The sequence below is a fragment of the Xyrauchen texanus genome, chromosome 15 (assembly GCF_025860055.1).
Source record: "Xyrauchen texanus isolate HMW12.3.18 chromosome 15, RBS_HiC_50CHRs, whole genome shotgun sequence".
NCBI classification, from domain to species: domain Eukaryota; kingdom Metazoa; phylum Chordata; class Actinopteri; order Cypriniformes; family Catostomidae; genus Xyrauchen; species Xyrauchen texanus.
Window position 1 is genome coordinate 11841760 of NC_068290.1, and position 26276 is coordinate 11868035.

At 37.3% G+C, this 26276-nt stretch overlaps 1 protein-coding gene across 5 annotated transcripts in view; it reads right to left on the bottom strand.

The window, feature by feature from the left end:
• Positions 1–26276, bottom strand: part of tsnare1 (T-SNARE Domain Containing 1) — a 358521-nt gene that overhangs the window by 199849 nt on the left and 132396 nt on the right. For all 5 annotated transcript variants that reach the window (XR_007972167.1, XR_007972166.1, XM_052144886.1 and 2 more), the window contains exon 9: positions 6547–6619. Coding sequence is in view for 3 of the 5 variants with exons in the window: in XM_052144886.1 (XP_052000846.1) it covers positions 6547–6619 (73 nt within the window). In the remaining 2 variants the exon portion in view is untranslated. The remainder of the gene's footprint in view (positions 1–6546; positions 6620–26276) is intronic.

Below are 26276 nucleotides of genomic sequence, written 5' to 3' on the forward strand. Positions count from 1 at the left end.
TACGGTCGGATTCCCAGATTGCCTGTCGATTTGATGTTCCAGAGTGTGGATCGGGATAACAATGTCACAGACTATGACCAATATGTAAGGAAAATGAAGGATGTCCTCAAGGAAGCTATGTTACTTGCTCAGGCCAACAATACTGCTAGTCAACAACGACAAACTGAGCATTACAACAAAGATGTCAAAGGCAGAGACATTGAGGAAGGAGACTATGTATTGCTCGCCAACAAAGGAGAGCGTGGGCGGCGCAAGTTAGCCGATAAATGGGACTCAACCTTGCATGTTGTTGTGTCTGTGGATACAAGATGTCATACTTACCGTGTCAGGAACACCAGGACCAATCAGGAGAGGGTTGTTCACAGGAATTTGCTGTTGCGAGCAAATTTCTTGCCTGTTGATGAGAGGGAGGACTGTGTAGAACCGGCCTTTGATGATTCCAAGTCGGACTGTGAGACTGACGACTCCATAATCGTCACTACTTTGAATGAATTAGAGGATGCTGATAATGAGATTAATGGATCAGTTAATTCTTCAGTTTGTCAATCGAGTCCATCAACGGAAGAGGAAACCAGTGATCCAAGTTTTGGACCAGGATCAGAGCATGTCATTGATGGAACAGATGTTGGAAGTGAGAGTCGAGAAAGAGTTCAGGGTTCGAACTTGACCCTTCTGATATGAATGTTGAGGAAGTTGAACTTGACATGGAAGAGTCAATACCACCTGACAGAGTTCCTGGAGAGTTGGTTCAGCCTTCGTCTAAAATGGCTCAGACAGTCAGAACAAGGGCTGGCAGATTGGTAAAACCAGTTAATAGATTGATTCAAATTATGACCCAGACTACTTTACTGCGTAACACTTCCCTCAGCCTCCTAAGGTCAAAGGCTTCTTAAGCAGGAGTTATGAATTCCCTTGTCAGTGTTATTCATCTGGGGTAAAATATAAGTGGTGATCATTGAGTATCTTTTGAAGTAGTGTTTATGGCACTTCTTTTTGTGGGTAGACACTTGAGAGTCTGGCCAACTTTCTTTTGTCACTCTCCCAGTGAGTTGGGTAACATATGTTAGCGTGCAGATACTGTGATTTTGTCAAAATGTGATTGCATCCCCAGTGTCATTTAGTCATTAATGTTTGACTAGTTTTGTGAAGTTCAGGGGGGTGAATGTAGCCTGTTGGGAAGAGTGAAATAGTAATTTTATTTCTTTGTAATGAACTTCCCAAAACTATTTTGCCATGAGTTATAGACATTTGGTTTCATTATGTATTAAATAACTATACGGGATCTGTCAATTAAGGTGTTTTGTTCAAGTGGGACGCTTATTGGTGTTGCGCGCTATGCCTTGGGGAGTGCGTGAGTTACGTGAGTTACGTCAGCTTCAGACCGCGAATAGACGCTGGTGAGGCAAGACGCACATTTTCCCCTTCTCTTCTTCCAGTCACTATTGGTATGTTTAAAAGTATTAATTCAGTTAAAGTTCATTAAATATCAAACAGAATGTGTTTTGAGTCAAGTGTACAAATGTATTTTTGTGTATTATGTTTTTATTGTGAGTTTCATGTGACTTTGGTCTGGCGCACGTGGCGCCAACTAACTAGTGGTTTGTGCACAGTGTTTAACGTGGGAAGAAGTTAGCGCTATGGATGTTATCTGATCAAGTGTCCCATATGTTTCCAGGGTCAATAAATGGAGGTATTTGAAGCTATCCTGCTGTCTCCGGTCTGAAATTTCTTATGTACAGAATTGGATCTGCTACACAAGGAACACAGACCAGGCTTGAACTACATTCAACGAATGACAAGGAGTGAACAAAAAGCAGGCTTAAATAACCAGGGAGTGATGACTGAATTAGACACAGGTGAGAACAATGAACAAAATGGCAGTGGTGATGGCAGGTGGATTCTGGGAAGTGTAGTACATTTAACAATGACAAGTGAAACCCAGGGCAGACAACAAGGGAATGGTGACACCCGCTCCCTTCGCATGAAAATCAGTCTACAGGCTTTAATAGGCAACCTAGGAAGTCTGGGAAGGGCTCAGTTTTTAAGTTGTGTTACAAGCCGTTCACACATTGGCAAAAACAAAGGCAAATATTACATGAAATCTGTTACATATGCCACTTTTAATGTAATATAAACTAGCACGAACCAACAGTTTTTTTTTTTAACAATTAATATTAACCAAGATTATTACATTCTATTAAAAATATTGTTTATTGTAAGTTTATGACACCTAATGAAATAACTAATGAAATAGTTGTAGTTGTAGATGAAGTAACAGTTTACAAATAAACGCTCCAATCCGGCAATTCCGGGTACTTTTGGACTGGAGAAAAAAAAAAAACTGTCAATGGGTGCTTCGCTCAAATGTATCTTAAAATGCCCGAAAAGATTTCTGGGGTTAGTATAACAGTGCATTTCCAAAAGATTAATGGAGATTTGGGCTTCAGTAAATTTCCATCAGGATGGGTGGATCAGGATAAACTCAGTACTTTTAATTTATATTTCACAGATCACAGACATAGCGCCGGCTGTAATGAGACCCAATTAGCACACAGTTGCTGTTGGTAGATTTGAACATTTCACAAAGAAAACATGGAAGGTCTAACGGGAAGAAAGGGACCCTGTCTCCACCATCTCAGCACATAGGCTACTGTCAGTGAAATGATTTGCGAATTAAAATAATGTCATACTGCTAAAAGGATGTAGGCCTATATGCATTTATTTTGCATGAAGTAAGGATCAATTGTTAAATTGCTATGTTTGAACATGTACTATGATCAGGGTAAGGATGGTTACTTTTGAAATGTATTCCACTAAAGATTACAGAATATGTGCTGTAAAATGTTATTTGTAACATATTCCGTTAGATTACGCAAAGTCAGTAAAGTATTCTAAATACTTTGGATTACTTCTTCAGCACTGGTAGATTTTTTTCACTTGTTTTGACTATAAAAAAGCCAGTTCAGTAAGACAAAATACACATGTTAAAAATACATTCTCTGAAAAAACAAAATATCATGCAGTGTTGTTTCTAAAACAAGATCAATCAAATGTATATATTTACAGGAAAATAATAAAAAAAAATATAATCAAGAATATGCCTAATATCAAAGGTCTTACTAGAAAAACAAAATTATGATCCAACGTGAATTTTCTTGATAAAATATGATCGTGCCTTGTAACGTGTTTGTAAAATGGCTAAAAATAGCATTTTAGCTTAGCATAAAGCTGAAAATTTACACAAGGTTTATTTCTATTTCTTCTGCTCCAAACTTAAAACGTATTTCTCTGTCTGCTCATATGAATGTAACACAACATAAGAAAGTGTTTCACCGCTGTTCAAATGCACTTTGGATCTCATAATTTATATGTATAAATCTGAAAGGACTAAATATTAAACAAATGGCAATAAAATGCAAAGTAATCTCTTCAGTAATCAAAATACATTTTGAATGTAACTTTATTCTAATTACCAATTATTTAAATTGTAACTGTAGTGGAAAACAGTTACTTATATTTTGTATTTTAAATACGTATTCCCATTACATGTATTCCATTATGTTGATATTGAAGTCAAACATTTGACTGTAATTTACTGTATGTAGGTTAATCATTCAAGCAGAAAAGATGCATACTGTATGTCTGATGGTAGTTTTGATTTTCATATGCCACATTTCTCAGGCTTTAGAAGTGTGCTAAGCATGTGAGGCTGTGTATAAAATAAAAGTTTATTGAATCAAGTTAGAACTTGTTTTACCGATAATTCAGAAAGAACCTACACAATATATTTACTGTAAAATATAGATATCCCTTTATAATAACTTTTATTGACATACATTATAACATTATATAATGCTTAAATGATTATTAAGCTGGCATTGCTGTCCATATCCACCATTCAAATCTGCTGCTCAAAAGAGCCTGGAAGTGCGGTTGCTTGCGGTGTGACATCAGAGTAATTTCATCTATTACATAAACTTAATATTACAAATTGCATCAGCAAAGCTAATAATGAGAATGTAAGGCTCTGACTTGGATAACTTAAGTTGAGAATGCGTTTGCAGTTGCCATTACAATGTGTACATCCGTTGCAATATCCTAAACAGTCTAAAATGTGGAAAATTAATTACAAACAGTCTCTTAACCTTGAAATTTTCACATCACAGTAGCTTCAGTATTCTCATGTTATGCTATAATTTCAGAAGCTCAGTTTTTTACAGTTTTCCCACATTGTATTTTCTTGAAGACAATGATGTTATGTTGATACATAAAAAATGTAAATGCAGTACTTTGAAACTGTGCACATTTTCATTAACTAAAATTATCTCCTTTTAGTCAGAGTGAAATGGACTACAATAAATGATATGATGACATATTGACTAAATTTAAAGGACATTTAAAAAAAGACAAAAAAAAACTGTCTTAAACAAAGAACTGTGTAAAACGTAACCCTGCTCAGACACCATACATAAACTGAGGTGTAGTGTTGTAGTACTCGGTCTCGGTCTCACTTTGGAATCAACCACATTTATACTCTGTCTTGTCTCTGTCTCAGAGAAAGAGGACTCTAGATTTTATTTCAAGACCGATCAAAACCACAACAGTGGGGATATCATTAAATTGCCTGTGCATTGTCTGAGTTATTTGTTAACATCCCAATGTTTGTTTCCCAGCTACTATTCCCAATAGTGTGCTGTGAAAGATGTCAAATGTCAAATGCAACTCCTCACATGCCCACAAAATGATGCTTCATCATCACACTTGGAGTAAAAACATTCAGTCAGTGAACTGAATGAATGAATAGAATGCAACAGGTTTATTGTTTTACTGAAAGACTAAAGGCTGTTTATTTGTGCACAGCATAGGGTTACAGATGTTATGAACAGATGTGGCTTACTTGTCACGTTTCTTTCATGAAACATAAAAAGAATATGATAAGCTGTTACATTCGATTAATGAAAGCAAATTCTCCTGCTTTAAACAAGTCCAAAAACACCATGATTCGATGTGTAGGTTCTCTGTAATCTTGGAGCGCGTTTGACATCTGAACCGGTGAATGGAGGCTTGGCGGCTTCTCTCAGGTCCTAGTGCCTGCCGCATCCAACCTCTGTCAGTGCGACTTATGTGTTTTTTTCCTCTCTATCGACAACACGCTTTTGACCCTGTGCGACTTGTAGTCAGGTGCAACTTTATTTCCGGAATATACAGTAAATAAATAAATAATGAAAAAATGATTTGCCGTGCTTTTGCGAGAATTAATTTGCAAGACCAAATCTACAAATTGGAAAAGACACAAGTTTGTTGGTTTTCCATTATCCAATTAGCGCTCTTGGCATCTGTGACCTCATTATACAGCGTGCCTATGTTACTTGCCTTTTTTGCATAGCCGAATTTCAAACAAGTTCAAGCTACTAAGATAGACAGAAAACATGGAGAAGTTCTTGAAAAGGAAAACTATCGCCAATGGTTATGTGGAATAGTGGTGTGCCATGGGATTTTTAATCGTAAAACGTGTGCCTTGGCAGAAAATAGGTTTGGAAACACTGACCTAAACCACAAAGAGTTCCTCTGCAAAAAAGTGTCCAGAAGGAAACACACAGCAGTGTGTAAATTCTGCAATGCAATGCTTACCGAGATGGCTGGGACCACATCAAACATTTATCGGCACTTGAAATCTGTGAAAACTTAAGTATTGAATAATTGTTTGATATATTCTGTATTAATGATGGTTTCTAGGGGAAGAGTCATCCAGAAAACTTTCTGCGATGCTTGCACAAAAATGTTATTGGATGGTAAAACTTGGAAAAGTAGTATTGAATAAAGATGGTTAAGTTGATTTCAGCTCACACACACACACACACACACACACACACACACACACACACACACACACACACACACACACACACACACACACACACACACATACATATACATATGGGAATAAAAGAGGTGAATGAAGAGGAATCTTCATATGTTTTCTGTGGGTTTTTATGGGAATATTGATCTTTCAGATCAATTTGAGCAGTGCCTATGTTCCACATTTTATAGTAAGTGTGTCATGCAGTGTGGGACTCGCACTGGTCTGGTCTTGGTCTTGACTTGGTCTCGGTTACTAATGCTTACTCACAGCAATCTCTATGCAACAATACATACTTTTAACTTGTGACTCAGCACATGAATCTTGCTTTCACTACTTATTCTCTGCCCCACTTTCCCACTTACTCTCTCTCTCTCTCTCTCTCTCTCTCTCTCTCTCTCTCTCTCTCTCTTGCTGTGTGTATACTGTACATTGAATCTTTGCTGTTTCTTTGATCTCAGCTTCTTTAGAGGTCTCAGTGCTGTAGAGACCAACAAACTGTCATGTATTGAGCTGGTGAAGGTGATGTCTTGTTCTCTCCTCTGAAACATCACCTTAGCACAGCAGGGAATTATGGAATGTTAGGGAGAGAAGTGATTATCAATAAAGGCCAGACAAACAAGGCTGAGTCAATAGACTCTTAATTTGAAACATAGAGTCACACCCACAAACAAATAAGATCTCACCTATGGTGTCTCCTTGTTCATGCACCATGCTGGCCAAGTCCTTCATAATCTGATTAACGTCCAGAATGTCTCTCTGCAACAACAAAACAGATGTCACAGCTAAACGATGAGTCAAGAAAAAAACAAGATGTTCTAAAGAGCTATTTTGGAAGTCCAACATGTGTGGATTCCCATTGAGATGATTCTATTTCCCCTTCACTTTTACCGTGCCTTCATGTAGCGACTTTGATTCTGCACCACGATAGAGGGTAGATTTTTTTCATAGAGAACATTTTCTGGAATTATAACTCACACAAAGCTATAACATAATTTTTTTGAATATAGTGCATAAATTAGGGGTTTGCCTAATGAGATGACATTCTTAAAACACATATAACATGGAGAATAACCATGTTAAAAACAAGCTTCTTCCTCCTCCGTTGGTGCTTCCCATCAAACATCTATTATTTGTACCCAGCCCTGAAACAATATGGAGGCTTCTAAACCATGAGTCTATCTCCACCTCACAAGCCTTTTGTTCTGCATACACAACCCCATGCAAGTGCAGCTGGGTCAGTGGAGCTGAACACATTGAGCCATTCATCACAGGTGTCTGCAATTGTTTGGGAAACTGGCGGCCATTTGGGCTCTTGGCAAAAACCATGTGTCCAGAGCCAAAATGGCCCCTAGCAAACCACACATTACTAAAGACTTTCAGCATTTTTCTCACTGGCAGCCAACACCATCACAAAGCAACATATTTATTTTACCCACCAAGGCATTTGTGCAAATTTAAATGCAGTCTGTAGTGACAACAGGACATGACAGAGCATCATTACGCATGATTAGTAGAGAGGAACTTTATGCAAGGAGAAGAAAAAATCAGCATGCTACATATCCAGATGGAGTAATCACAGTTTAATTTACTGTAACATTCAAAACAGCTCCTTTAGTAAAGAACTCTCCATAGAGTTGCATCCCCTTTGAGAATGGGGTTTGTAGCTAACATGCACTGAATAGAGAATAAATCAAAGCACAAGTCATAACCGGCAAACACAATTCAACACACTGAAGGATGTCTGGGGAAAAGTCTGATGAAATATGAAGAAATTACTTAAAGCTGAAGTATGTAATTTCTGCGACACTAGCACCACCGAACGGGATTGCTAAAATAAACGATGTTTTCAATGTTTGAATGTGCCCCTCACCTGCAGTTGTTCAAACAGTCAAATAGCCCCGCCCAACTCATGGCATTGGTTGAGTAACGTTGTTGGGGTGGGTCTAAGCAGGTCACTCAAAACTAACACAGGAATTCCACACAGACATAGGTTTGTGTCCACACCTATTTTAAGTGCACTAGCGCTAAGTGTAGCACAATGTCATAAGTCATACACGGAAGTCAATGGGAATGGCCAGGAAATTCTGGTATTTTCGAGCAAATATGCACCAAGTCTGGTCAAGTGCAATTTAATTCTGAAGCTCTTCTCCAGCAATCTGCATCCTATTATATAGTCCATTCCATGTCAAGCGCCAGCAATATAAACAAAGACAACACATTCATAAGGAGTTGGCAGTGTAATTGGCAGTGTATGCTACAAATAACAAGAATGGAAATGTGGACTTACGTTCTTTTGTACATTAAATGCGTCTTTGAATCTCAGGCATATTTCTAGTGACACACTTCTTTTTATATGCATGGAAAATGTGGTTTTCGTCAGGATTTGGATTTACGCTACGTTAAAATAGAGAATGCAAGTATTATTAATAATTTTTATCTACTGACACACAAATCATTGGTATGGTGCCCAATATATACCCCAATCAATCTGGGGCCGTATTCACAAATATTTTTATATTACTACTAGGAGTTCTCCTAAGAGTTAAGTTCTCCAAGCTAAGAGTTTTTGCTTAAAAGCAGAGCTGACCTTGTTGCTATCTATGACATCACATTTTATGAGTGTGTTTTCTTAAAAATAAATCTTAAAAATTGATTAGCAGGCAGGGAACTGCTATAGAGTACAACAGTGCCTACACACTTTTTCAGCCATCTGGGTCCAGAAGCATTTTCCCCATTAATTTCTTCCATAGACTTTTTATTAAATCCTTCATAAAAGAGTTGTAAACTATGAACCAATCCAACAAGCTTCAAGGAGAGTAACAACATCACAAACTTTGTTTTGAGGAAAAAAGTATTTGAAATTGGACATAAAGACAAAGGAACAAGTTGTGTATTTACTGTCTTTCATGAGGGCACGGACTACAATCTAGTATTGCGAATGATATAATTGAATAAAAAACAATGGGAATATAAAAAACTATTGAATGCAAGTTGTTGGTTATAAGTATAGAATCAATATGTTTTACATTTATTGCAAAATATTCCATTATGTAAAAATATTTAAGTTGTTTAAGGGTGAAGGGAGACTAACTCGTTGACGTCATTCTTAGTGCCACATGGGAGTGGAGGGTCGCTCCAAGGCACTGTGGCGAGCAGGGCGTGGCCGAGCAAACACTGTGTGGAGCGAGACCAAGATGGACACCTGGGGTGAATTATCTCTCACTACTCTGGGCAATTAGTGTTTTAGCATGCGAGAGATAAAGCTGCACCCAGAGATACACAGAGGGAAGCTTGGAGGGAGAGAGGCACACACAGCCGAGTTGAAGTGTGCATTCTACATTGGGCTGAAAAGTCAAGTGAGAGAGACACACATGGAGCTATGTGTGTGTGTGTGTGTGTGTTGATGTTTTGTTATGCTGAAAAGCAAAGTTATTGTGTGTCACACTGAAATTTTTTTTTGATAAAATCATACCGCTGGATTGTTCACCTGGCTCCCGCTTCCTCCTTCAGAGAGTTGAAGAACTTTGCAACAGGAACATTTTGTGGGTTTTGTTGGACATGGTTCTTTATTTGTGGATTTTTCTCTGCTGCACCATGGGTAATGTAGTTGTTTACCATGAAGTCCGCTAACAAACATAATCTTTAAACAATAAAGTTGAAATAACACAGACAGATGGCTTCAACAGAAGAATATACCATCAATAACCAACCTCGGAGCTCTTTATTATGGAAAATCAATTCATCTATGGGATAAATTAATGAACGTTGTGCTCTGTTTGTCAACAAATTCACTAGAGATAGACAGCGGAATGAAAAGCCTATTTTTGCTATTACTTTTAAACAAATTGATAATTTAGGTAGATGTATGGTGTTTGTTACCCTCAAGATCACACAGGTACCCTAGCTGAGCAACCACAGGTTTAGTTCATTTTACTTCAACTAAAAATGTATATTCAAATATCTATAGTGGCAGTGGTGGCTCAGCGGTTAAGGCTCTAGGTTACTGACCAGAAGGTCAGGGGTTCAAGCCCCAACACCACCAAGACACCACTGTTGGGCCCTTGAGCAAGGCCCTTGAACCTATCTGCTCCAGAGGCGCCATATCATGGCTGAACCTGCACTCTGACCCCAGCTTTGTTTGTTGTCCAGATGTCTAAATGTATAATGGAAAATAGTTAGAAAAGCTCAAATTTATTGTAAAGTGATCAGCAATTTATTTTCATTAAAAATTTTTTATTAAATAATAATACATGATACTGGCCTTGAATGGGCCTGAAAATATAATGGAGCTAATTTTATATTTCTAATCTGAGGATAACTTTTTTGAGATTTAGGAAACATTTTCTTAGACTTTGTCATGTGATTTTCTTTAGAAGGGAAACTACTCAAAAATACAGTCCATTCACACATTTGTTTGAAATGCTGCTCCGTTAATGTGTTTGTCTGAAGCCTGTAAGCCATTCACACCTGAGCCACATTGATGTGCCTCTCATTATTATTATTTTCTCTGTACGCTGCCCATTGACTAATTTTCTTATCTGTCTGCCAAAGTAAAACATATTTTGACACCAAAAAAACATTTTTTGCAGTAGCATCAAATGTATTTCTTTAAAAAACAAGTAAAACAATTTATAAATAACAGTGTACCAGGTGCATACTATGGTCAAGGTAAGCATGCTAGCATTAGCAAAAGTGCCATGAATGTATACATTACAAATTACACATAATTTACTGCATATATCTCAGTTTCAACAATCATAGAGTGGTTATAAAAACTTTATTTACTGATCTGATGTGGATAGAATGAGGAAGAAATCAAAATATTTCTTGAGTATTCAGCTTGAAGCAAATAACAGGTTCAGTGACAAATGCAGAACTTTTAGAGTATGCAGACAATAAACCTATAAAAATACAAGCAACTGCTTGGAAAATAAGACACACCATAGATGTTCTTAAACGTCTATTTATTCTCGGCATCTCTCATCAGTCCAGACATTATTATTACAGTTTACAAACAGTTTAGAAGGATAATATCCTGATATATTACGGTATGCAGAGGTTTCATGTGTTTTTTAATGTAATAACCTCTTCTTCTAAAGTCATATTAGGATCACATCTTGAGCACAAGTGGCCTCTTTTTTTTCCTGGGAGAACGAAAAACACTATATGTATTACAGCGATAAGGCACTTCAGATTGCATAATGGACATGAATGATATTTCTATCTAAAGAAATAATGTCTTGAAATAAGCACACAATTGGACTAAAAGATCTAATGGAGGTGGTTTATTGAAGCCATCAAATGACCAGTATACCTGATTTTACACGTCTGGAGATGTTTTGAGGAATAATGTTGTACGTATGATACAAATGGTTTGATATACACTCCTTACATAAATTATGGAAGTTTGTTCACTATAACATTTTGATCATGAAACAGCTAACAGCATGGTATTAAAAGCTTTCAAATTATGTATGTATGTATGTTTGTTAAGATGACATACTAATTCACTATTTAAACATGAAGTAAATGTAAATAAGCACCCAAGGTGGCCTGTAGAGACCCAACCGTCTTTAACAGGATAATTTAAACCAAAGAAACCTCTTTTTTGGAAAATGTATTGTTGGAAAAACGTGCATGTGTAAATGCTACTTAGTTTGACATTTTGTTTTCTAATGCAAAACCATTCATACATTTATAAGTGTGGCTTAAATGTCCAAATACCTTTTGGGGACACAATATATACAGTGATATATTTGGTTCCAAAACAACCAGATTGAAAATCTTTTATTTGTCCACTCATTTTAACCTGGAAATAAAAAATGTTTGCTTTCCTTTAAATGTAAAATAAAGAGACAGAGACATATTGATTTTGAGCATTCTATGCCCTCCTGCCCAGGGGGGCTGCAGATAGCCCTGGGGGCTGGGGTGTGCTGATTTACATCATTCATAAGGTTATATAAAGTGCATGGTGATCCAAAGACCCCTTATGACCCAGAAACCACCATTCTTTTAAATGAATGACGATACTGTCCAACTCCTGAGTGTGTGTGGAAGAGTTGTCTCCATGGATGCCCAGTTCCAGTATGAGAATTCAAAGTTGTGGTTCAGTGCTTTTGGTAACTTGAGTCAATGAAGCATTTAGGAGCTCTGCTTGGCGAGGAGCAATCAGGGCGATACATTCAAAAAGTACCAGCAGTATGACACCTTCTTATGTGGCTTAATGCATGTCTCTAGTTGAACAGCAGAAAGATAGTTCAAGCATCATAAACAGTGGCCCCAAAAAGTATTTAGACACTTAAGTCACACTTAAAAATGTCTGAATGTCATTGCATTAAAAACAATATCAAACCAAGTGATATCTGCAAACAAATGATGTTAGATTGTTTCTCAGAATTTGACTACCAGATTGTGTTCAAATACTTTTATTTTTGTCCACTCAAAATAAAAACAAAGCATTGTGCTTATGTAAAATACAGAAAACAAACAGGATGCACTTTCTGCTGCATCAATCTCTGCGATCTTTTGCTTAGAGCACGTAACAAAAATGAAGAAACTCAGCGTATAATTGTCGCACAGACATGATAGTCTATAGAATCCTTGAAATGTCTACTTTTAAATGAACCAATTCAAATCCAAAACAAATGTTCCCTCATTAGTTCAGCTTTTATGAACACCCATTAGCAGAGCACACTATTCATACAGTAATGATCTGTGAGGATCCTCACAAATATGGCAAACGCCCCTATCAAGGGGGCGCCTACAAAAGTGGCATCAAGCTTCATCAGATTAATTAATTTTTCATCGCTTTTGTAAGATGGCAAACTACTCACGTGAGGAAGCTCTCCAGATGATCCTGAACAGTGAGGAAGAATTCTACTTTTCTTCAGAAAAAGATTGCGACTCTGATGAGAAACGATTGCATTTTAAATATCGACTTGATCCAGCGGAGGATATACTTTCTGATGAGTACGTCATTTTTTCATCTACTTACAGTTTACATGTGTGATTATAGGGTACAATGGGGCAAAAGGCTCTCTAGGGTAAAATGTTCAGTAGATTTTATTTTCTCCAAAAACAATAAATCGCACCATTTTTATTCCATACTATATATTATTCCAATCACAGTGGAGGTTTATTTGTTTATATAACACTTGAGAAGTAATGCAATGTCAGATATGATTGAAATTAACAAGAGATGGCACACCCTTTTCTAAAGTTTTATTTTGAACAAGCATTACCTTCATTTGTTACTCTAAATGCATCTTGCTGTCTCAAACGTATTTGCAATACTTGACAAATTATGCCATATTTAATTTGTCATAACTATTTGCCTAAAATGTACACTATTTCATGAAAAAAAAGTGATATTGTTAGTAATAGTTATATAAATAATATTAACTATGTTGTATATATATATATATTTTGGCTTCTAACAGTGGCATTCCACTTTGAAACCACCATAAGGGGTTGGCCCATTATCACACTAGGTGTGAAATACAGAAATATTCATGATCATTGACTCCTTTGCATACAGCCTTTCTAAAACATAAGGTTATTATAAAAGTTAAATAAATTGTGTTTTATGTGAATTAATGGACAGGTGGTTTTTTCACAACATGTTGTAGCAAAGGCTCAGGTCTATAAAATTCAGCACTCAAAATCTTGTAAACAAATGATTAGTGTGAGTTTTATGGCCCTATGTCAGTGTCCTTACTTTTTATTTTTTGCTAACCAAGTTTAAATTTTATTTTCCCCCAAAATACAAAGGAGTACAGATATGCTGCTCACATATTATTGTAGCACACTTTTGCAATTGATATGGTATAAGCAACTGAAACAAGCACAAATGTCAGGGAATGTCAAAACATCTCAAGGATCCCAAAAACAACCCAGACTCCAGAGGGTTAAAGTCAGCATGAAACGGAAGTTGCGACTGAATTTACTTCCTTATTGTGACGTATTCCAGAGTAAAACGGTTTATCAAAAAAGAAATAAATGTACCGTGGGGACTTGATTTTATACATACGGTTGTTGACTGAATTATGAAAAGTGGTCGTTGCATACCAGAGTGGAGGCAGATCTGAATACGTGTTTGCAGTCAACACACAGACTCAAATGCACATCCCTTCCAGTGTGCTGCTCGAGCCTGAGCCGGTTACCAGTGAAATTGAGCAACAATCTCAACCCACTAAAATAGCACATCGCGTTCTTTATTTACAGAGGGTGTAGCCATTGAGAAACGATTGAGTAAAATATCACAATATGTCAACGTATTGAATCACAATACACTAAATATAAAGGGGAAAAATCACTTATTCGAGCTGTAAATTGTAAGATATCTGCATTTAGAATATGAATAAACTCCACAGGCATCCGACTCAGGTTTTATGCAGTAGTGATCATCTCAGCAATTCAAGTGTGAAATGTCAAGAAAAGATCCATTATTCCTCCTTCGAAATGTACATTCAAACCAGCGGGCCCACAACTAAGGAGGTTTAGGGTAAGGAACGGGAGTTTTTGAGGAAAACTGAAAATGAAAATACACCTTTCCATCTCTGCATTAGCTGCTTTGATGGCAGGATTATTTACAAGACCCTTAGAGGGGCGGTGTTAAAACTGACTACCACTTGCATACGTCAGCAGAGTCAGTAATTTCTCCGGAAGTGCAAGCTATTATATTTTGATTAAAGATTACGAGGTAAAGAAAACATTATAAAATAGCAAATATGCATGGATGAATCTTTCACCATAAGACTGGTAACATGCATCAATAAACTAAATAGGTACAATTTTGATTTCATGCTGACTATAACATAAATGCCATTTGGTTTGATCATTTGTTATATAATACAAACATATTCATTCTTTATTAGGTGTGCCTTACAGTAAGTGTCCAAAGACTATCTGTGTTCTTTGTCCTAGTTCTATGATTTTGTTGTTTGCGTCACAAAATATCCTGATTTTCTTTAGAATAAGAGAGATAGAGAGAGAGAGAATGTGCAGATCTGATAGGATTCAAAGGGTCTCCCTTTGTTTCATTAGATACAAAATGTCAGACATCTGCTGTATCTGACACATGGGCCTGTGTTGCACCACACAAACACACACACACTCTGGTGATACACACTGTCAGGAGCTGTAGCAGCATCACAATTAAATATGTGGACTGATAAGGCTACAGATGTCACGGAAAACACAGTCCCAAACAGAAGATGACTGACACTTCTATGAATTCAACATGCCAAGAAGTTTAGCAGTAGCAGTGACTGACAGGAGAGAATGTGAGAGTAACTCACAGATGGTCTATCAAATACAAGAATACAGGCGGCTCAGAGAGAGAGAGAGAGAGAGAGAGTGATGTGGGGAAAGAGAGTGATGAGTGAGCAGTAGTGATGGACTGACTATCCCACAGGACCATTAAAGTTTTCCAATGAACTGAGAGATTATTTTTGGTTTGTGTCCACTTTAGAGGAGCAGACAAATGATGAACTAGATATGATTGATATTGTGAAAGAATCTTAGAAATCCCAGTATGGGTATTGTTTTCTTAAAGTCAAAAGAGAGCCCTCTTGTGTTCCTGGTAAAAGGTGCAACAGCACTGGATGTTAGCTGTTAACATAACTATAACATTGTTAAAACATTGTTATAACATTGTAATAGAAGGTTCAGGTCACAAATTGGAATCAATGACCTTTCCCAGGACCTGGTATGGCCACACACATTTTATTTCTGATGTTGCCTGAATAATTAGCAAATCAAACATTTAATAAATGCATATTTATATTTTAAAATATAAAATGGGATGATGTGGAGTAGAGGTTATTGCTCATGGCTAGTAATCTAAAGGTCTCTTAAGTAAGGCCCTAAAAAGGTGATGAAACCCCAAAACACATTTTTTGAATATGTTTACAGATATCTACAGGTTCCATTTTACACCTTATACACAATACATTTAACACCTGCTTTCCATGGGCGGTAATGCCACACTTTAATTGCACCATGCAAATGGTGCTGGGTGTTGTGAATCAGGTGCAGTCTACTGTAAAGTAAACCTAATTTACACAAAAAAAAGCATGTTTGCACTGAAATTATGTCAATGAGTATTTACGATGACTATATAAGTACTGTTGGAACCTGGTTAAATGGATATTTTAAATTACTTTCTTCATTTACACACCCTCATTTTGTTAAGTTTTTCCATTTTCCATTTTGTTTCTGTCATTTGGGGAACTCCAAAGGAGATGTTAGACATAGACACAGACACAATTCACTTTCATTGTAAGAAAAAAAAAAAAGCAATGAAAGTGAATGGGGACGAAGAAAAACACTCTAAAATCTCCTTTTATGTTCTAGGGAAAGAAGCTGAGTGAATGATCAAATATTGTTTTATTTGTTTGGGTAAACTATCCCTTTAAGTTGGATTGCAGGTGCTTAGTGAATAAGACTCAGGTTTTCCACTGAAATACTGCATGCAATGCTAGCAATTCGCCCCAGAGTTTATTCATGTTCCAATTCCAAAACTCTGGATTTTGTAATCCCCTTGAGCAACTTTAGTGACACCAAAAAACTAAAGAATGGGACAAATCCTAAATGTTTGGGAAAAAAAAGATTCTTATATATATGTTGTTACCTTATTGCAGTTAACATCATCGAACATGAGCTATGGTCAAGGAAAAATACAGGGTTTTCTGTGTTTATAAGAGTTGAAAAGTGCCCTCGATGCTGGTGTGTTAAACCGGGTGAAGATAATGCGATATGACTACCCTCTGTGTTTCTGATTTTTAGTCTTCTCACTGAACACAGCACATATCAAATCTCCCCTGGGGCTAACAACCTAAAATCTCCATATTTAGATGTTGCCAGCTGGGTGTGTGTAACTCCAAGTGTGTGATAGAAAGTATAGCGTGAAAGGTGTATGATAGAGGGAGAAAGAGAGGCAGAAATGTCAGTTGGTGGTTGATAGCTTCATAATAGTTTATAAAAAAGACCATTCACTGCTATACAATTAGATCGGAGAGAGATCTGACCATCAAAAGAAGACTAAAAATACAAGGAGAGCCAAGATGTGGGGGATAGACAAAAATAAGGTGAAGCACAGGAATCTGATTATGACTGTCTCATAAATCATTACAGGTACTTTCATGTCAACAGTAAGGCATATCACAAGACAGCATGACCTGTAAAAGAGACAGTTCTTCAAAATTAGTTCACTATTATTTTCTCTCTTCGGTTCTCAAAAGTGGGAAGATAATTGATTAGAATTTAAGTTGGCACCCCTGTTTAGATTGTCATAGGCACTTGAAATTAACCAAAGCGAGATGATCATATGACCATGGAAAGTTTAAAGAAATAATTCACCCAAACATGGAAAATTCTTCCACACCCACACCCCATTCCAAACTTGCATGCTGTTAAAGGGAATAATAATTTTTTTCAGCTCTTTTCCATAAAATGCCAGTCAATAGTGAAAAAAAAATTAATGCACTATGAAAGAACAATACAAATAATCTATACATTATCCTGTAACTCATGTGCTTTATTCTGAGAGTTCTGAAGCCATGACGTGACACATCGATGTTTTTATTTTCCTACAATTGCAGATCTTAGTTAGTTGGTGCCAGACGGGCTGGTTTGAGTATTTCTTTAACTGCTGATCTCCAGGGATTTTCACACACAACAGTCTCTAGAATGTACTCAGAATGGTTCCAAAAACAAACAAAAAAACATCCAGTGAAGGGCAGTTCTGTGGACGGAAATGCCTTGTTGATGAGAGAGGTCAACAGAGAATGGCCAGACTGGTTCAAACTGACAAAGTCTACGGTAACTCAGATAACCGCTCTGTACAACTGTAGTGAGAAGAATAGCATCTCAGAATGCTGTTCTGAGATGCAGGTTGGTGCTGATATATGGACAACTTAGATCATACTTTTTGTGTGCCTTTTCTTTTTGAAGCTTGACAGTCTTTGTCACCATGAGCTGTCCTTATATGGAAACAAGCTTTTCAAAATAATGTATCTTCAAAAAGAATCGTCCTGTGTTTCACAGAAAAAAATAATAGCATATGTGTTTGAAACAACATGAGGGTGACATTTTTGGTGAACTACTTCATTAATTATATGGGCAACCAAAACATACTGATAACAGACAGTTAAAAACACCTGCAAGGCCTATCTATCTGTGAGACTGGACATTTGCCTATTGTATCCAGTGCATACTAAAAAGAAGAGAACATTTCTTAAGATAGCAGAGAAAGAGAAATGTTCTGGTGTTGATATTCAAATAAATGCACCATTCAAACTCAATAAATAAAAGTTATTGTACCTTGACACCATGACTGTATTGAAGTCTGCTGCTTTTGTATGTGTTATTGTGTGATAAATGCTGTGCAGTGTTGAATTGCTATCTCATGTGCACCTGTTTAGTTCACTGCCACATGAATGCTCTTTTGAAATTCTATAGTCATATGCTGCTTGTGTATTAGTCACCATTTGCTTGAAGCACGTCATTACTCTAGTCAAGCATCCGTCCACCCCTGCTGCACATCTCAGCTGCCCGCCTCTCAAACGGAGCCTACAGCTGTTCTGCCTTTCCAAAATGCCAGTCTATCTCTCACTCAAACTCTGCGACTAACCCTGTATGAATGCCACACCAGGTAACAGCTGCATAGCCATTTCCATTTGTGCTACTGTTCTTTTTGCCATAGCTGAAGAGACTAACTGTTAATTTATAATTTATGTATCTTTTGTAGAGCACTGCACTAGCAATGACAACGTACTGGGTTTTATTCCCGGGGAACACACATATGGATACATGTATACCACCTTGAATGCACTCCAAGTTACTTTGGTTAAACCATCATCTAAATGAGAATGTAAAGGTGGGGTCATATTTGCTGCACTGTTGTAGGGCGATGGGGCTTGCCTTGCAGTCTGCCTTCAATTCACCCCAAATGTGTTCAATGGGGTGCAGGTCTGGAGTTCAGTCATAATCTCCGACACCAGGTTCAGAAAACCATTTTTTATGGATTTTGTTCTGTGCACAGGCAAATGAAAAAGGAGCTTTGGGATACCCATTCTACTATAAATGTTCATCTAAGAAGATTGCATGGCTTTATGTTTGATTTTATGCATTTGCTTGTACTGTAGCTGAAATAGCCAGACCTGTTAATTATAAGGGAGTGTCCACATACTGTCACAGTATGGCATAGAGGCAGGACCAATACACAGGGGTGGAAGACAAAATAAAAAAATATATATATTTATAGAAACAAAATACAACAAAATCTCTCACAATGGAGAAAAAGTCAAATGAAACAAACTAGCTATCACTAGTCTTCAGGAACCAACCGAGGGCTATTTTAGCCAAACCGACAGACAGGACACAAACAAACCAACTATCAAACAAAACAAATCAGCAGAGGACAGAACACAAGCAGGACTTAAGTAGGGAAAGGTAGATAGGGAGCAGGTGCCGCCGATGATAGTTAATTTGAGAACGAGCTGTTGCCTGGGCAACAGAGCTGGCGTTCTCCACATGGAACCTGCAAGGCACAAGAGGTAATGAGAGACAAAACAAACACAGGAAAATACTCAGACAAGACAGTCAGGGGAGGCACAGTCTGGCCAGAGTGTGACAAATACTTCCAGTCATGTAATGTATGTGCAATTGGGTGAATAGTGTGTCCTTGAAAGAACAGTATGAGTTTTATAATCACAGATAAATATCTTACACAATTCTAGTATCAGTTTGGTTCAAGTTTCAATTAGTTTCGAAAACCCAATAACGGTTACCTAACCTCCAATAGCGTTTTTTAAGTAAAAGTCTTATTTTTGTATTGCTCACCTCTTCAAGTTAAAATGTTATTTAGTCTCCTTGAGTGGCCCGTGTTTTACTTCAGGGCATAATTACACTTTTGTGAGGACGCATTCACTGGGAAAGCAGTATCATAAAGCAATCTTCAGAATTTGTTTTCTAAAAATGTCAAGGGAGAGCACTGTGTACAGAACGGCTGATTTTAACAAACAAGAAGAAAATAAAAGAGCATATTGTGTTAGAGCGATTGCTGTACTGATGCCTGTCGCTTTTCTGGCAGTAGTCGAGATGAGCATGCCAACTAAGCTAGTGCCTGGGGAAATGTTAGCTAATTATGATTAGTGTGTAGGTTTTGTTTTAGGGAGGTGCTCTGCACTATGCTGTATTTGCTGTACTAACACAGAGGGCTTTGATCTTTGCCAGTCTAACAGCCTCAGTGCATTCAAGTTGGCAGCTTATTTATTGCTTGACTGCTGTAGAAACAGGTGTTGTCTATGCGCAGTTGGGCCGGAGACAGTGGTATTAAATGAGAATACTTTGACAGCAAGCCCCTAAAAATACAGCTGTTGGTAAAAACTATCCAATATAGAGTATATGTGAGCCTTTAGCTCAAACAGACTTGGGCTTAAAGGACAAGGGATGTATAATAGTCATAGACTGGAAAAGACAAACATAATTTGTATTCGTATGTAAAAATTAATTCTAATACAAATGTATCGTTTTACATTTGAGTAAGTACCAATACATAAAATATCATCATACCGTGCTTTGAAAAAAACTGTTCTCACTTTGAAATTGGTGACAGTAGGTAAAACGTTCTTTAAATGAAATAGGTCAGTGCTAATTATTGGAAATTGGAACCACTGCCCCAGTGGCCAAATCTAAAAGTGCTCTGGAACATAACTTATGAGTCATTGGTGTATGAGTGAGTGAGAGAGTGTGTGTGTGTGTGTGAGAATGGGACACAGTGTAAAGCACTTTGGTAACCACCAAGGTTAAAATATATAAGTGCAGACCATTTACCATTTATCATAAGGGCACGTGTGAGCTCCAGTTTCTGGGTGAAATGTCCACGGAGTGGCACCAAAAGTGAGTTGTAAAGCGAGTTGCTTTTATATATATATATATATATATATATATATATATATATATATATTTTTTCCCCAATTTGGAATGCCCAATTCCCAATGCACTCTAAGTCCTCGTGGTGCGTAGTGGCTCACCTCAATATGGGTGGCAGAGGATGAATCTCAGTTGCCTCCGCGTCTGAGACCGTCAAACCGAGCATCTTATCACGTGGTTGAGCGCGTTACCACGGAGACATAGCACATGTGCAGGGTTCAAAGCATCTACTGCGGCATCCACGCACAACTCACCATGTGCCCCACCAAGAGCGAACCACATTATAGCAACCACGAGGAGGTTATCCCATGTGACTCTACCCTCCCTAGCAACCGGGCAAATTTGGTTGCTTAGGAGACCTGGCTAGAGTCTCTCGGCACGCCCTGGGATTCGAACTCAAGGGGTGGTAGTCAGCGTCTTTACTCACTGAGCTACCCAGGCCCAAGCCAGTTGTTTTTAGTTGTAAATTACTGTATATATTACAGGCAAAAGGAATACATATTTTATTAACCCTAGGAATTTGCCCAAACTTAATTTTCCATGTTTTAGCCAGTTTAGGATATTGCATTTTGTGTACATGTAGCATGTTATTATTTTTTATTTGTATTTTGTAAACAGTGTATACACAATGCAGGTTGCACAACTTCAAGTTCACTTGTGTCTTTGCTTTATTGACTGTGCAGACGTAAATTGTAATATTACATGATGTTGTGGATATATTGATTAATTTCATGTATAAATAGATGTCTAATTAACCAATTTGAAAGCGGTTTATTTTAAAAAGAGATGTGTCTTTAGATGTCTCTTCTTCTGTGTGTTTACACAAATCAGACAATGAGTAAAACACATAAATGTAACAGTAAAAACGTCTCTGTTACTGATGTAACCTCCGTTCCCTGATGGAGAAAACGAGACGTTGTGTCGATGAGTTGACACTAGGGGTCACCCTTGGGAGCTCAGACATCTCTGATCTTTTCACTTATATTTTTAGATTTGTTGAGCTTTGATGATACTTAAATTTAGCCATACAATGTGAATTAAACTTTTATTGGTCTGATCTGGATCTCAAATATTTCATATTTTGCCTTTCTAAAAGATACTCCATCATAAGTATTGAAGTTGGTGTCTGTAACGGTACCCCTGCAAAGGCTAAAGGAATTTCAGTTCCAAGCAGTATTCAGAGGATTGTGATTTGTACACCGCTATTATAGTATATGAGGTATACATAGATTTCACGTTTTAGATGCTGCCTATACTGTATGTACATATTGTTTGGGTGTCTATCCAAACATCACATCATCACATAGGATAAAACAACCCAAATATTGTTATTCTCATTTATATTTTCTAATGTATCGGTACAGTGTTGAAATGCAGTACCAAATGCTTCACTTTTTCATTCCTAATACGTTCTCTTCCATCTTCCGTTTCCTCCCAGAATCCCTGCCACCACCCCTCTCCCCTCCCTCTCTCTCTCTCTCCCTCCCTCCCTCTCTCGCTCACTTACTCTCCTAGATAAATGTGTTTTAACGCTGATATGAGATTCTCCCTACATCATCCCCCTACACCCTCCCAGCCCAAAGGCAGCAGGCAACAGGACGTGGTGTCAGTACCACAGGAGAAAAACTGTTAAGCAGATTTACGTGCACGCTTACAGCCCGCAAAAAAAATAAAAAAATTATGACATTTCCGTAAGCGGCCTGCTGAAGGCTTAAGCGTGAAATGTCTCTTTTTGCCCTTGCTGAATAAATGGTTTATAATGTAAAATCAAATGTTTTCTTTCCGCCACAGCCCAAGGACCTCAAAATTCAAAGCTCAGAATGTATGTATGTGTGTGTGTGTGTGTGTGTGTGTGTGTGTGTGTGTGTGTGTGTGTGTGTGTGTATGTTAAAAAATATTGCAATTAAGTTCATCTAAGCTTCACACAGAAATTACAGAGATGGAAAGGTAGCATACAGCATAAGGGGGTAACTAACTAAAAGTAGAAAAATAGAAAGGAATAGTTAACCCAAGAATACAAATTATGTCATCATTTACTCACCCTCATGAGTTCCAAACCCCTATGACTTTCTTATTTCTGTGAATCGCAAAAGATGTTGAGCCCCAGTAAAATGACAGCCCAGTCACCATAGACTTTTATAGTATGGAAGAAAAAAAAGATGCATGAAAGTGAATTGTGACCGAGGCTAAGATTCTACCTAACATCTCCTTTTGAGTTCCACGATAGAAATAAAGTCATATGGGTTTGGAACAACATGAGGGTGAGTAAATGGTGACAGAAATTTCGATTGAACTATCCATATCAATAAGATTTCAGCTGTGTTACAGTAGTTTAGCTGTTTTTAAAACAGTGCAGCTTTTCCACTAATCATTTGTGAAAAAAAAAAAAAAACTTTCAATTCAACTAACCAAAAAATGTATGGCATTTTATGCCTTCATTTATGTGTTAATTATTATGTTTTTGGACTCAGTTATATGTTTTTTATTTTATTTAGTTGTATGTTTTGTAAATATACTGTATGTGTTCAAGGTTAATACTGTCAACCTAAGTGAGATGTTAAAAAAATCTTCCTTGTTTTTGTCCAGAAAATATTATTCTTCAAGATTTACCAGATACACTGCAGTTGGCTACATTTTGTTAGTAACACGTGTAGCTAACTACTTTTTTAAAATGGTAGCTTGTAGCTTGAAAAGCTACAGTTTCAAAGTAGCTTACCTAAACACTGGATTTCCTTGATATATTTTGTTATGCTTTTTACAAGCATTCTGACACACACTTAGAATCTGAATGTAGTCAGCCAGTTGCTCAAAAGCACTTGTTATTGATTGTGATGCTGAAACAACAACAAAAAATTATCAGACAAAGCACAAGCATACACAATAAAGACAATGGCAAATACTAAAGGAGACAAGACAGATATTAATGTTATACATTTTTTTTTGAAAAATTACTTTCAGGAAAACAAATCAATACAGCGTTATAAGATCAGACAGTGCTTCTTGGTTTGGCCGTGAGAGCCTTTTAGTGTGAGATGCCAAACAGTGTGACTGTAGCCTGTGCCTATACACAATTGAGAAGAGAAGAACTGTGAAAATCTGTAAGGGCTGGTCTTTCTATGCGTAAACCTGTAGGTGAACAAAGAGAGAGAGAGAGAGAGCGAAAGATAACACCCCCACAGTGCCAGTGTTCTCTCGAGGGTCAGTTTGTTTGTTATAAGAATAACACCATCTTTAGCCTCACTGCATCAAACTAGATAAACAAATGTTTTTTCACATTTTGTTGTTGGGTTTTTGAGACATTTGTTTACGTACAATAAGAGTATGGCGCTATAACATAAATGTGGATGGAATAGCTCAGATAATTGAATTCATACTGAAAACTCTCACTTTTGATTGCAGACTTTTGACAATTCTGAGCAGTGTAACAATGTTCAGATCTAAACACTAGACGAGACATGTGATTATGTCTGTATTACGCAAGAACTTGCATAGAGTTCTTGCATTTAGTTCTAAAAAGTTAGCCATTGTAAAATAAATTCTCCCATAAAGCATTATTGAATTTTCAATGGACATCAAGATTGTCACTGAAAAATAATACACTACCTGGACAAAAAAAAGTTGCATACTATAATATTTCATTGGACCGCCAATAGCTTTGATTACAGTGCACGTTCGTTGTGGCATTGTTTCGACAACCTTGTGTAACATTACAACATTTATTTCCATCCAAAGTTGCATTCATTTTTGGCCGAGATCTTGTATTGATGACGGGAGTGTCGAACTACTCCGTAAAGTCTTCTCCAGTACATCCCAAAGACTTTCAACTGGGTTATGGTCAGGACTCTGAGGTGGCCAATTCACTGTGTTAATATGATTCCTCATGCTCACTGAAGAACTCTTTCACAATTTGAGCCTGACGAATCTTGGCATTGTCTTTCTGGAGTATGCCCGTGACGTCAGGGAAGAAAAAATCCATTGATGGGATAACCTGGTCATTCAGTACATTCAGGTAGTCAGATGACTTCATTTTATTGCCGCATAACGTTGCTGAGCCTAGACTTGACCATTTGAAGCAACCCCAGATCATAACACTGCCTCCAGAGGCTTGTACAGTGGGCACTATGCATGACGGATGCATCGCTTCATGCGCTTCCTTTCGTGCCCTGACATGCCAATCACTTTAGAATAGGGTAAATCAAGACTCTTCAGACCACACGACCTTTTTCCATTGCTTTACAGCCCAATCATTATGCTCCCTAGCAAAATTATTATTTTTTATTTATTTATTTTTTTAATTAGGCTCATTGACAAGTGGCTTTCTTGTGGCCACACAGCTGTTTAGTCCCAATCCTATATGTTCCCGTCACATTTTGTGTGGATATGCTCTTTTCTTTCACTATTAAACATAGCCGTGAGTTCTACTGTCGATTTTTTATGATGTGACTTCAAAAAGCATTCTAGATTTTATTCCGATCACATTTCTTCAGCAAAGATGGTTCACCACTGTCCTTCCAGGTTTTAATAATGCACTGGACAATTCTAAAACCAATTCCAGTGATTTCAGCAATTTCCTAATTTGATTTCTTTGCCAATAATTTGCCACCTCTGAAACACAATAGCATCTTATCCACGACCACTGGATACGTCTTCCAACATGGTTGTTTAAGAAATTAGAAGCTTCAAACTGCATCAGTTAGGGTTAAAAAAAAATTGCCAGCTGAAACATATTAATCACTGCAATAATGATCCAATCATAGGCTCTTAAGTATCTGCTTATTTAAATCCAAACTTTTTTTTTTGGCCAGGCAGTGTATACATTTTGGGTTGTTTTTCACCAAAACCTTCAGAAGACTTAGAATATGACGTCTGAGTCACGTGGGCTATTTTTAAGATTACGTTTGGCCCATTTATAAGCTCTAAAGTGCCCCTTTATCTGCAATTGCGGCCCGCAATATTTATTAACAAATCTCCTTCTGTGTTCTGCATAAGATAGAAAGTCATACAGTTTAACAACATGGGGGTGAGTAAATTGTAACATAATCTTTATTTTGGGGGGTGAAATATTAGTATTTAGAATTTGTTTTCCATTTGCTGTTAAATCATCATCAGGGAAGGAAAACACAATTGACATATTCAAGAGATCTCCTTTGTGATTTGTCTTTCCTACGGACATGTATTTAGGACGTCTCCATTAAAATGTACCTACATTTCTATTAGTAGACAATTTTAAGTACAGTAGGACAGGGATTCACAATCAATGACATGCAGTAGAGTTACAGCAGTGCTTATTTGCCATTAGAGTGGTTTACTGTAGCTTAGCTAAGCTTTGAAACTTCCATTTCCTAGTGAAGGGCAAAAGGGATGCACTGGACACATTTGCAGGGAAGACACGTGTCTGTATTTTTTATCATGGATGTGCCATGTGTTGCATTCAGATTCCCCTTGAAAGTTGTCCTTTGTCATGCCCTATGTTTTC